The following is a 13,454-nucleotide window of genomic DNA, read 5'->3' on the forward strand; positions in this document are numbered from 1 at the left end:
AGTTTCTGGATGCCATCCCATTACAGTCCCTACGCCCAGGCATCAGTCGCTCCCTCATAGTGCCGTCCTTACACTGCCTGCTCCCAACCTGTAGAACAAACACAGTTCCCCTACAAGTCATCCCTCCGGGGAAACAGACCTTTAGGAGTCACTTCCTGAAACACCTCTTCCATTTTTCTACTCTCAAGTCCCCAGCCCCAATCCCACTGCTTCTCCCTGCCTTCATTTAGGCATCACCATTTTACTGAATACTTACTACATGCCAGGATCTGTATGTGGCTGAGGGAAAAAGAGTGAACCAGCCACCATGCTTTTGCTCTCTGGATTCCCAGTTTAGTAGGAAGAAAGACTCCCTGGGGACACAGAACCCGAGGGGCTCACTTCAGCTGTGTGCCTTGTGTACTGTGAGCTGGAAGGAAGAGTTTACTCTCAAGGTGTCCTTTCCCTAGGAAGAACTTTGGGGCACACCACAAACAGAGTTGCTCCAAGCACAAAGAAAATAGTGTCATGTGCACCGGGACCTGCATGTGCCAGGAATGTGGTGAATCAGGGAAAATCAGCCCAATTGTGTGGCTGTGGTGTGGCTGCAGCTTGAGGCACGATGGAAAGACAGGTGCAGGTCTAGTCTGAGTGTAGGAGCTGCGGGAGGAGCTCAGGCATGGATCTCTGGGCAGCAGGGAGCTATTCAAAACATGTTTAAATAGGAGAATGGAGCCAGGAAAGGTGGCACAAACCTGTAATCCCAGCTTTTGAGGGGCTGAGGCAGGAGGATCACCATGAGTTCAAGGCCAGCCTGAATTACAGAGTAAGACCTTATCTCAAAAATAAATAATAAATAAATGGAATGAATAGCTGTGACTTAGAGATAATTATAGCAGAAAGGAGGTTGCGTTGGAGAGGGTGCAGGAAGTGGCAGAAGGAACCTTTGGAGGTTTACTGTAAGCATGGTTCCTGAGGGATACCTCAATGTGCGGTGCTCTTGCTGCAGGAGAACAAAAGCAAGAGTTTTGGGCTCCCTGCCGCTGCAGTGGGGACAAGCGGTTGGCAGAATGCAGACTCTGGACGTTGACAAATACCCACAACCTAACCTGCGGCAGTGCAGAGGAAGGAGAGGGGCAGAGTGCCTTTCTCTAAGAGAGGGTTTTACCATCCCCGACTGGGAGGGGCCTGACAGTGGAGGTGGCAACAAGATCGCCCCATGTCTTACTCCTAGTCTTTTTTTTTCTTTCTGCCAACTCAAAGGAGGAATGTAGGGGTGAATCTGGGACACTGTCTCTTTCTGCAGTCGTGTCCAAGTCAGAACAGAATGATCCACAGGGTGAAGAGATCTCAGTCAAGTCAGAGTTCTGCTTCACTTTTTGTTTGTTGTGGAAGAAACACTGACCTTACAGAACAGGATAAAGAAATGAAGGTGGGCCTGGTTGCGAACCTCCATGGCGGTTCTGGTTTGCCAGACCTTTCCAGGAACACTGGGCTCAATGCTGCACAAGGCCACACTGGATCCCTTTCCTGGCTCTCCTGGGCCAGGTCTCCTGGGTGCTCCGATGACTCCATGTCTTCACACACTTGGGACTCTAATTTGCAATTTGGGTGGATGGAATAGATTAAGAACTAAAAACAACTGCGATCACTGCTTGCAGACAGAAAAGGATTTTGTCATTGGTGACATAGAGATTAGGTCTGAAAGCAACCTTTTCCCACTCAAAAGGTTGCCCTGAGTTTCCCACCCAGAAGGTTGCCCTCTCCCCTCCCACCTTGCCTGGGGAGCGGTCGTTTCACCAGTTTGCTCCAGACCAGAAATGATGGATGCTGACAGAACCAACACCCACCCCAGGCTGCCTGGACCCACCCCTTCCTCCTCTGCAGCCTTTGACGCTTCCCTCATAGTCCAGGGGAGCTGTGGCCTTGCTCCCCACAGAGCCTCCACCACCTGCTCCATCCAGCCCCAGGTCGCCCCGGCCCAGTGGCACAGGGGAGAGGCTGACTTGGAGGCAGGGCCTGTGTGTGAGCTTGGGGATGGCTGAGATCTTCCCCTGGAGTCCCTGGCCTTGATCCAATGACTTCTTTCTTATTCTCATCACATGACAACTCCAGGTCATAATCACTTCAGACCTGGCTTGGGCTGGTTTTTCAGAACTCCTTGATCCCGAGGTTCATTTATCTGCAGTGTGGAGAGAGAGGGAGGCGCAAAAGAATGCTTTCCTGCGTCACCAGCCAGCCCATTGCCAGCTAAACATTTGACTATGTTGGCAGGGGCACCAGCCCTGTCCCGGGCTCCCAGTTAACTACCCACTTTGTGTGGGTGAAGTCCGGTTCCCACCCCAGGACTCCCTGTGCCTGGGAGAGCTGTGTAGATCTCAGCCGCCTGCAGACAGGCCTGCATTTGTCAGGCCAGTGTGGAGTGTTGTGTAGTTACGCTACAGCTGTGCCAAGGCTCCTGCACTTTCGGCAGTGAGGATTCGATCAGTGTGTGTCTGAGGCTCCTAGGCAGTGAGGATTGCCAGTGTGTGCCGAGTGCTAATGACACCCAGGCAACTCAAGAAGAAGACAGGCGGCTGCCTCTGGAGATGGAGGTGAGGCCTCTGCCATCCTCTCTCCCACCTTCTTTCTTGCATCCCCTTCCCCTTCTCCTTTTCTCCCTCCTCATTGCCCCCCACCCGATCTCCTCAGTGCCTCTTGCTAGCTTCTCCTCATCAGCCCTGGACTCCTACCCAGGCTTGTGTCAGGATTCTGAATGTCTGGCTTCCCATGGATGTGTGTGAACATAAGGTCATCCTCTCGCTGTGAGTCATTCATCATGATGGTTACCCCAGAGGAGACACCTTTTGTGCCTGCTTGTCCTCAGACTGAAAGGAGTGAGCCTACCTTACCCAGCAAACACTAGCTTGGCCCCAGAGACCCAGCACTGGGCTGGGCACCACCCAGCACACTGTCCATGGGGACAGGGTCATTTTGTGCTCTCCACTGAAGCAGAGGATCTCAGTTGGAATGGTGGTAGCTGCTGCCATTAACTATTTGGGAGGAAGAACTTCTCCTTGGTGCTAGCTAGGCCTTGCCATGTGTAGCTCTTTGCCTGCTGGGTCAGGATCCCCTTCCTTGCTTAGGGATCCCAGGACAGGGCTGGTGCCCCTGCCAACATAGTTATCATGAGGCCCAGCAAGTGAAGGGGCTGCTCTCAATGCAGGCAGCTCTGCAGAGCCTGGCCCCGCCACCCTAGGGACCCAGGAAGAATCCTTTCCCTCCTCTGGCTCTCAGTTTCCTCACCTCCCAGTCAAGGCAGCCTCTATTCCTACTCTTCAGTGTGAACTGACCTGCACCCGTCTAACACATGAGGACCAGGACAGTTCCCTTTCTCCAAATGAAACCAAAACCCACTAAGGGAGCATACTCCCACTGGAGGGAAATTCGACACCATAGCCAGCTCCTGTTCTTGCTCTCATTTGCCCAGGAACCTAGGGTAGGTTCATCAGACCACTGCTCACCCCCTGCTGGCTCTGTTGCTTTTTCTTCTGCCCTCTTTGCCTTCCTTTTCCAGGCAACAGAGCCACCTGTGCCTGTCTTGTCATCTCCATCTACAGTATAGTTCAGTGGTCTCCCATAGGGGCCCCACCATCAAGGCTAAGAACTGTGTGTGTGTGTGTGTGTGTGTGTGTGTGTGTGTGTGTGTGTAATGTCTTTCAGGATGGCAGGGACAGGAGACCAATGGTTTCTATCCCTTGTTTCTATCCTGCTAGAGCTAGGAACAAAATGAAAAACAAGCACAGGACCACATGGCCCCGATCAGTGGGTCCCCTCACTTTGATTCTCTTTCTGTGGCGCATGGATCTGGTGCTCCAGGTTTAGTAACCTCTCTGTGAAGGGGGCGCTCACAGAGGAGGGCAGGAGAGAGGGACACATGGCCGAAAAGTATGGTGAGTGGGGACAGCCATATGAGTGGCATTGTGAGCATGGACCTGCTTAGCCAGAGGTGATTCCTGGTAGACTCCTTCCTAGGGGCCGTATCCCAGGCTGGGTGTCTCAGGATGTACTGGAAGAAAAGGTAGAGATAATCTAGCCTGAAGTTCCTTTTATACAGACTCCCCTCAAAAAAATTCTCAAAACACAAGGACAGTGATTGGTGGGCTAGTACTTACCTCTTGCCATGTGAAGACCACTTGCTCTTGGAAGGGTGTCAAAATGTGTCCAAGGCACAAAAAAGGGTAACACTTGTGCCCCACTGCCACCTCCAGGCCAATGCACACCACTGTGGAAGTTGGTAATTTTAGTACAGTTGAGTTGTGACTGTTTATCCTGACTTACACATTTTACTTTTGGAAGTACTTTCCTACTACGGCCTATTTATTCTCCTCCTAGTGAGTCAAGGGGCAGCGCTGTTATTCTTGCTTCACAGAGCTGAGACCCTTGCTGGAAAGATAATGGGTAGTGTGGGACTAGAGCCCAGGCCTCCTGGCTCCAGCTCTCTGCTGTGACAGCCCCATGAAGCCCAGGAGTTGTTGCTGCCATCTGAGCTGTCAAAATACCACTTCTGCTGCTTGTGAACAGGGAGATGCAGTCGTACAAGCAGAATACACCTTTTTTCTGCTCTGAGAATGGTTCCTTTGGCCTCTGAACCCAACCCCTATAAATGATCAGCCTCCCTGGGAATAGCAGGAAGGCTCTCTGCACACATATTGCCCAGATAATGGGCCAGCAGGACTGGTGGTAAGTCAAGAACTCTATAAAATTGAAAGGGACTGAGTCCAGGATTTGAATCAGGTAGGATTGGTGAAATTTACCTGTGTACTTGGCAACCCTTGTGCAGAGAAAAGAAGTGAGTATTACACATTTGAATAGAACGGCGATGGTGTGGAGCATGGCACTTCTCAGAATGTTCTGCTCAGATCTGATTTATTACTCAGTTGGTTAGGACCAGGAATAGATGAGGTGCACAGTAAAGGTGTCCTTGCTTTCCCTCCCTGAGCTTCCCGCAGCACTAAGCATTAGCAATTAAAGCTGAAACAGAAAGGAAGAAAGGTGAGAAGGGGACCTGGGAGACAGAGCCTGACCAGATAAGCCAGTCTGGGAAAGAAAAGTAGTCATCAGGGATGGCTTCCTGGAAGAAGGGACGTTTAAACTTAAATCTAAGGGAAGCATAAGAAGCAGTAAGTGAAGAGATGGTGAAATTTTCCCTGTATAAGGAACAGCAAAGGCCGAGAGGCAGGGGAGAGCAGGACATTGTCAATGGGCTTTGTGTGCCTGGTGAGCAGAATTAGGGGGCTGGAGACATTGAAGAAGGATGTCAGTACCCAAAGTGACTTGAGGAAGCAGGACAAAGCCTTCTCTGAGGAGCTAGGAAAATTAGAAAAATGAAACAAGTACTCAAGTGTGTCAGAGATAGAGGGCACTTCAGTGGCAGGGTAACTCTGCAGCGTGTGACCTGTAGAAGTCACTTTGACTGCCAAGTGGAAGGCAGAGGAAGGAGTGGTATTTGCAGTTTGCCTGCTGTGCATGGCACTGTGCTGTGTCTGCTCAAGGAGTGGGACAGTGACACTGCCTCACTGTGTCCTTGTGGAACCTCAGGTCAGGTGTCCCTGAGTGCATGTGACGATGCCCGGCACCTAGGCAGAGTTGGACTGCATCTGAGGAGCAAGGCAGGTGTGGCCCAGGAGCAAGAGCCCAGGTGCGGCAAGGGGAGGCGTGGCCCGGTGATGGTAGAGCTTCACACGGGCTCTGAGTGCCCACTTGGGGCTGAGGGAGAGTGTGCTCCAGAGTGCTGTGTGAGAAGAGTCTGACTTCTCTGCCTCGCCGGGAGAGAGCATGAAGACTGATCTTCAATGTCTGTCATAGGCACCACATGGCATAGCCATAGCACATACGATCTTTTCCATATGACACTAGACTCTTGCCATTTCTGGTCTCAGTGGAAAGTGATGATGACTCCTTGCTACAAAACTGGAATCCTCTCGCGTCCCTGTGATGGGCTCCCTCTGCAGGTCGGGAGAAGTGGTGCCACTGTTTGGCAGGAAATGTTTCGCAGGAAAGATCAGGTCCCTGGACCCTGGGACTTTTTGCTTTTATATGGTGGCTTATGACATGCGGGCTCACAGAGTTATCTCTGTCAGTTGTAGAGCAAGGGCCAGAGAATTAAAGGTGCAGACTCTGCCTTTGAGAAGCTCAAGCCAGGGCTTCACTTTGCTAGCTGTGAGAGTCATAACTGCACTGAGTTAGATTTTGAAAGGAGCTGCCATCTTCTACTGTCTCTGGCTCCCTTCTTTTAAAGAGTGAGAATGAGAAGCTTCACCTTGAATCTACAAAGGTCAAATGCAGCAACCATCAAAAATCAGGACTGAGGCACTCCTGCACAGCCCGCCTCCCTCCTTCTTACACATGTATAGTCCAGAAGCGGGATTCCTAGCCTCAACTTGGTGACTGCCTCTGTGCAGCAGGCTCTGTTCCCATGGCGACCAGCACCCCAGCTTCCCCCCCCACACACACACACACATACACGGGAGTCCAGACCACTCCCCCTTCCCCAGCTCTGCCCGTGTGGAGACTGGGTCTCTGATGAGGCAGCCGGAATTTCTCTGCTGTTTTAGTGTTGTTGGGAGCCCTGGGAAGCCTTTGTTCTCCCTGGCTGGTTATATAACATTCAAAAGAAAAAGCAGTGCAGGAGGAGCTAATCCCCCACCTCAGGCTCTAATGTTCCTTCTGAGAACGTTTTCTTCCGGGCCTCTGTTGCTTTCTTCTCCCCTCTGCTCAGAGAACTAAAGACAGCAGGGAAGCCTTCCTGGTGGCAACCCCATATGCACATGTTCTCCGAGAAATTGTATGAGGGAATGCCACTCAGGGTGGGTAGCATCGCTGCCTGGCGAGGATATTAAGTATTTACAGTCACTTAGACTCCACAGTCTTGATGATCTTTGTTGGCAAGAAAGTTGAAGGTAGATGGCTACTGGCATGGCTCAGCTACTTGGAATTGTCAGCAAGGCCCCCTGTTCATTTGCCAACTCTAGTGTGCTAGCTTGGGTCTAGTGTGCTAGCTTTCCCCACATGGTCTCAAGATGACTACTACACTCCCAGCATCACATCCTCTACAACTACACCCAAAGACAGGAAGTGGGGTTTGTTCTTCCTTGGGGAGGAAAATTTTTCCTTCAACCATGTCCCCACCACAAGCTTTCCCATAAGGCTAGGTCTCGTGATCAACCTTAAACCAGTCGCTACCAAAGGGAAATTGTATTATCACAAGTGGTTTAGACTCAAGGTTCTCAATGGGGATGAGTTTGAGAGATGTCAACGCCCACAAGGGCTTTTGGAAATGTGTGAGGCTGTTGCAGGGACTGGATAGTGCAGTTGGTATGCAGTGGTTCGGGACAAAGGCTGTTAATAGTAGTGTACAGTACAAAGCAAGGAAGGACCTGCTGGCCCCAAGCCGGAATCATTGTGTGATCACATACATGAACTTAGAAGAGACCTTTCCCCGGTTAACCACAAAGTGACCACAGCCCTATCCCATAACTTGACTGAAGTCTCAGAGACACCACTACTGCTCATTTAGGTTAGTGGTTCTCAGCTGGCACAGACTTGATGCCCACCCTATAGGTGAGCTTCAGGGAAGAAAGATACTGTTAACCATAGGGTTATTGTGAGACCCACTTGAAATAATCAGGTAAAACTCTCAGCCCGTGGCAACCCCACTGTGTCCTCATCTAGAAACTGTTAAACAGGCAACTAGACACCTTCCTCATCTTCACCATGCTTCTTGCCATCTCTCCAGAGGCCTCTATTAGACCACAAGTGGGCTTAGGAAGGAGCATATCAGTGGCACCATAGGATCAGAATGAGATGGACTTTGAGCCACATAGGGAAGCTTCTGGGAAGAGGAGGGCTGGGCCTGAGGACACAACTGACAGAGAGCTTCACTAAACTGGGGTGTGTCCTGGTGCAGGGTTCTCCCAGCAGGGAAGCCCTGGCATCACACACCTTACAGGGCAGTTGGGAGACTAAGCTCAAGCAGAAGAGTGTAGGAAGACCAAAGATGGGGTTCCGATTCCAACACTCCTTGTGAACAAACTGAGAGCATCCCCATGGAAGCTAGAGTAGGGGTTGACAAACTATAGCCCTCAGGCCAAAGCTGGCCCACCACTTATTTTTGTAAATAAAGTTTTATTGACATACAATTGCCTATGACTGTTTTTGTGCTACAAAGGTCATAGAGAGTAGCTGTGTTTAGTAGTTGCAACACAGGCTCTCTATGTCTTACACAGTTTAAAATATTTATTCTTTAGCTTTTTATTAAAAAAAAAAAAAAGGTTCTGATTCCTGATCTAGAGGACTTCATTCACATAGGCTCCAGTGACAGGACTATCAGTTTTGGATAGTGAGACCCAACTGTGATATCAATGGCACCACCTAAATTGTGCAGTGCACAAGCTAATCAACTGTAAATATCAGCCCTGCTTGAGAATTGACTGGTGGTGTTTGAGAGTTCAGGAGAGGGAAGAAAGCAGTATCTGTGAAATGTCAGCACCTCGCAGGGGGACCATATTTCCTGCTGAAAGTCAAAAGCATGAAGTTTGGGAGGATCTGAGCAGCCAGGGAGGTGAGTCTAAATTTAGATTCTCCAAAGCCGATTTGTAAAACAGAGCCCCAGGAATCCCAAAAAGGGACAGTTGGCACACACCATTTTGTCTCTGCTTTGCCTCCAAGTGTTAAAAGGCCGGATGAGTGAAAGAATAATTAATTGGCTTCAAATAAACTGTTGCTGGAGTGAGTGAGAAATTAGTGGTGAGCTAAAGCTCCATTGTCACGAGTCCTGCATTTTAGTACAAAGCTTGCCACAGAGTCACAGGAGCCTGGGCTGCCCTGGAAGGAGCTACATGCATTGCCCTTGCTAACTGTCATTCTAGCACAGCTGAACAGGCGACCTTTCTGTCTCATGCAGTGAATGCCAGCTCCTTAGGTTTCAAATCACACCTGGGATTCTGAGCAGCTCTGAGCCACCCTCTGCAAGCGGAGAATGGCTGGGCTTTGTCCTGAGCGCCTGCTTCACCCTGAGAGCTCCTGAACCCTCTCCATCCCCTACAGAGGCCAAATCCAGATGACAGTCTGGACCTTTCCAGGGGTCATGGGCCATGCTTCTCAGGATATCATGCACAAAAGGAATCACTAATCTAAGACTTCACAGGGTTGAGATGTTTTGTAAATCAATCCACTTGTGGAGAATGGCAGAGGGTTTGCAATAAACACTGTAGAGGAATTGGAGAAGGGAATTTAGAAAATGAAGAGGTTTGAGAAGAAGGACAGAGAATTAGGCAGACAAGGGCTTCCTGGATAGAGTGTGAGTTCTGAGAGAGGCGTACGAGGCGGAGAGGGTGAAGTTCAGGAGGGTGGACTTGTCTGAGCAGCTGGGCTTGTGAGAAGAGCAGCAGGAGTCGGGAGACACAGCCGACCATCTAGGAAATGTGGAAGGCACCGTTCTGCAGGCAGAGTACATGGTACTTGGGGCCCTTCCCATCCACAGTTACTTCCTCTGTGCACTTTCCCCACTGTACCTGTGAGGCCTAAATTCGAGCTGGAGGACAGACAGATAGAAAGCTAAACAACAGCCCAGGTTAGCATATCATATGTACCAGATACAGTACACAGGTGAGCACTGCGAGACCTTAGAAAAGGAAGAGATGTCACTGAGAATTGAAACAGCCTCTTTAGACAGGAAGGGGGACCTCATGTGAATTCTGAGTGTTGGGCAGGATTTCAGCAAGTGAGAAGGAAGCCAGAGAACATTTCAGGAACCAGGAAGGCTCAAACAGAGAAACGAGACAGGAATTAAGAGTATATTTAGAGGTCCAACAGGAAGGAAGGTGTTATAACTGGAACTGAGACCCCTTGAGATAACGGGATAGCTGCCCACTCTAGCTGACAATGTGTTGGGAAGCTCACCGAGAAAGATACACACACGCAGTCCTTCCCACATGTGAGAGGAAAAGGAAGAGTCTAAAAATAAATGAAGCACCTCTTAATTATTCACATTATCTGCATTGCAGCAATTTCCACCAAATCCTTTCAGTTTGCTGTGATGTCATAGGGTCCATTCCTGTCTGTCTACAACCAGTGGGAGCTGGAAAGGGGGGAAGCTTAGGTGTCTGTCCTCACAGAGCAGCATATGTGATTGTCTCTCTTGGCTATGTCCTTGGGAACTAGATCACCTGTGTGGGTAGAAGTGCGAGAAGCTTACCTGGCTTGGTTGCAGGAGTCAAAGGACAGACAGAATGGGGATGCAGGGCTCTTTGGTTCTCCTGAGTTGGGCATGCAGGAAGATTTCACTAGCACAGGCCAGAGACTGGCTTGGAGGGTGGCCCCAGCACCATCTCTAAGTGGCCAGGTGTCCACAAACAGAGTGAACGGCATTCACTTATACATGCATGGAGTGTCTGTTAGCCCTGGAAACACTGAGCTGGTGCTCACAAACCCCAGAGTCTCTAGGTAGAGATGTTCTCAGTATTCAGAGATGGAAGCATGAATGTCAGTTATTCACTAATGGGGTTGCTTGGTAGGATGGTTAATAAACTGGGCCCTTCTGAATAAAGGTCAGCAGTAATTCTTAGTCAGAGAAGCCAAGCAGGCCAATACCATCCCCACTTAAGGACCATGGGACTTGTTCACTAAGATTGCTTCCTAATATGAAGTTCTCTAAATCTATGGTGGTTTTGTTGCTGGACCCAATAAAAACTACAGAGTATAGTCCCTGAAGAGTTGATAAGTCATCAGCAAAGTTAGTAACATCCACTTCAGATGTAAGGGAATGTTTGACAACAGGTGACAGATGACATCTGTTGAACACTTGCTATGTTCCAGACCCTTGGCAAATTTCTTTCATTAGTTCTCAAAGGAAATCTGACTATTTACCATTTCTGATCATCTATGTTCCGTAATTTGTCTCCTTAATTTTAGAGTATTGGATTCATGGTTGCTTTTGCTTTATTTATCATTTGCAGACTTGTGCAGCTAGGAAAGTGTCCTTTCAGGGGGCCCTGCAGTGTGATGAGAATTCAGAAGCCTTGCCAGGTCCCCTCCTGTGTGCTGGATACAGTGTTTTTTCTCTATGTGTCATGGACTGTATGAATTTAGAAAACCTGCCACTTTCTTGGAAGCTACAGTTCAGAGTTTTGAGTCAACACTGCTAATTTTGCAGATGTTTTTCTCTAAAGTTAGGTCCTATGCCTGTAATTTGAGTCCATGGCCAGCAGAGGGGAGCAGCCAAGTTTGGATTAGACTCATTGCTTTAAAGAGCCACACAGCTCCTCCAAAAAGAATACAGCCCACCCTACCAGCCCTGGAATAGCATTGGGAAGTCTGTGCCCTCATTTCTGGGCAGAGAGACCTTTTTTACTGGTAGGAGTACAGTTTCCTTGTAATTTTATATGTGTGCTTTTGCCACCTACATGGAAAGCAAGCAATTACAAATGTCACTAAATCTCAGTCTACACAAATTCCCTCTTAAAACATTGAAGGACATTTGCAGAAGAAGAAAGAGGCCCACATGGAAAAACAAGACTATTGATCTTTTATTTTCGATCTGCAACTAGTTCCTTTTGACTCTCACCCTTCCTAGCTAGTACTGATATGTGGGTTTGGAAAGCATAACAATTTAATTCTGCAAAGGTCAGAAGGGATGACTCCCACCCACAGTCTGCACATGCTAACCTTGGGGGAGCAGGCATTGACATAAAAAGCATACCATCTGATGGCCTTATCAAATCAACCTGTCTTCCCTCTCTACCCAGGGAGCTCTGCACACAGCAGGGAGGGTGACAAGCTGTGCAAAGCTGGAATCCCCTGAGCAAGCAGTGTTTCAGCTGGCTGGACAGATCAAATAACACTTGGGCTAGTTAACAAAAGATGCAGTGGGAAGGTGTTAGAGCCAGAGTGTGGAAATTTACCCAACATTGTTTCTTTGACAGGGAAGGAGACTCGGCCTGAAAGATGCCACATTCCTGCAGGCTCTTTGCGGACAGCAGAACAGACTCAGTCAAGGTGGTGTGGATACGTGGGTGACAGAGAATGCTACCCACAGCCAAAGGCTCTGGAAGATCCTGGCCTGGGAGTTGTGTTCCCTTTGGACTTGGGATATCAGGTGTAACTTGGTGTGAAGCTCATGAAAGACGCTTGGCTTTCTCTAGCTTTTTTCCCTAATACTCACCAGACTGGTTTGGTTTTTGAACACTAAGGTAAGCTGGCTTTTTTTAAAAAAAAAGCTGACAGAAATAGAAAGAAGCCCCTAGGAGTCTCCAGAACCGTCTGACAGGATTGCTTCATAGTACTGAGAACATAGAGGGGGGCTCTGATACCACTGAGCTTTGGACCCTTTTAAGTGAAGGAACAGCTCAGCAAACAGTTTCTGCTCTTCAGCCAGAAGCCGCCTCTTACAAAGAATTCAAAGGGGGAGTTGCTGCATATTGTACTCTGAGATCCATGGTGACAGAAAACGTCACCTTCCCCCAGATAACGATCCTGGCTTTTCCTTCTGAAATGTTAGATTTACAGGAAGGATGAGCCATTCTAAGCATCAAGGAGGATTCAGGAAGCAGAAGAGTTGGTGGACATCTATCCCCGCCTAAGTGAGGAAAACGATCTGAACTTCCAGTGTTGCAGCTCAGCCAGCAGAGGACTACGCCAGGAGCAAAAGCATACCTTGGCTGGGGAACTTTGCAAAATGAGGTGTTCCAGAGAAGCCACTACCCAGGACTTGGCCTTTCCTGCCTGCCCTTTCATCACATGGGCAGTCCTAGACCACTGAGTCAACAATGGCTGAGAAGGGTGACTGCTTCGCCAGTGTCTATGGGTACGACCTTGGTGGGCGCTTCATTGACTTCCAACCCCTGGGTTTTGGTGTCAACGGGCTGGTGCTGTCAGCTGTGGACAGCCGGGCCTGCCGGAAGGTGGCTGTGAAGAAGATCGCCCTGAGTGACGCCCGCAGCATGAAGCATGCGCTCCGGGAGATCAAGATCATCCGGCGCCTGGACCATGAAAACATTGTGAAGGTGTATGAAGTGCTGGGGCCCAAGGGCACTGACCTGCAGGGTGAGCTGTTCAAGTACAGTGTAGCCTACATCGTCCAGGAATACATGGAGACTGACCTGGCACGCCTGCTGGAGCAGGGCACACTGACAGAGGAGCATGCCAAGCTGTTCATGTACCAGCTACTCCGCGGGCTCAAATACATCCACTCTGCCAACGTGTTACACAGGGACCTGAAGCCCGCCAACATCTTCATCAGCACAGAGGACCTTGTGCTCAAGATTGGGGATTTTGGGTTGGCAAGGATTGTTGATCAGCATTACTCACACAAGGTATGTCTGGCTGGAGGGGCTGTGGCCAATGGCCTGTAGAATCCTGAAGAATGCACACATTCCAGATGGTGTCCCTTGATCCATGGTAATCAAGAGAGTGCAATCAATATTTGGGGGAAGGTA

The 13,454-nt window shown here is 49.4% G+C and overlaps 1 protein-coding gene across 2 annotated transcripts in view; it reads left to right on the forward strand.

Annotated features, from left to right (window-relative positions):
- Mapk4 (mitogen-activated protein kinase 4) overlaps nt 1-13,454 on the forward strand; it is a 150,580-nt gene that overhangs the window by 83,483 nt on the left and 53,643 nt on the right. For both annotated transcript variants that reach the window (XM_013510717.1, XM_005372929.2), the window contains exon 2: nt 11,943-13,331. In XM_013510717.1, coding sequence (XP_013366171.1) covers nt 12,786-13,331 — 546 coding nt within the window. In that variant the 5' untranslated portion in view covers nt 11,943-12,785. The remainder of the gene's footprint in view (nt 1-11,942; nt 13,332-13,454) is intronic.

The sequence above is a fragment of the Chinchilla lanigera genome, unplaced genomic scaffold (assembly GCF_000276665.1).
Source record: "Chinchilla lanigera isolate Chin_1 unplaced genomic scaffold, ChiLan1.0 scaffold00001, whole genome shotgun sequence".
Lineage (NCBI taxonomy): Eukaryota > Metazoa > Chordata > Mammalia > Rodentia > Chinchillidae > Chinchilla > Chinchilla lanigera.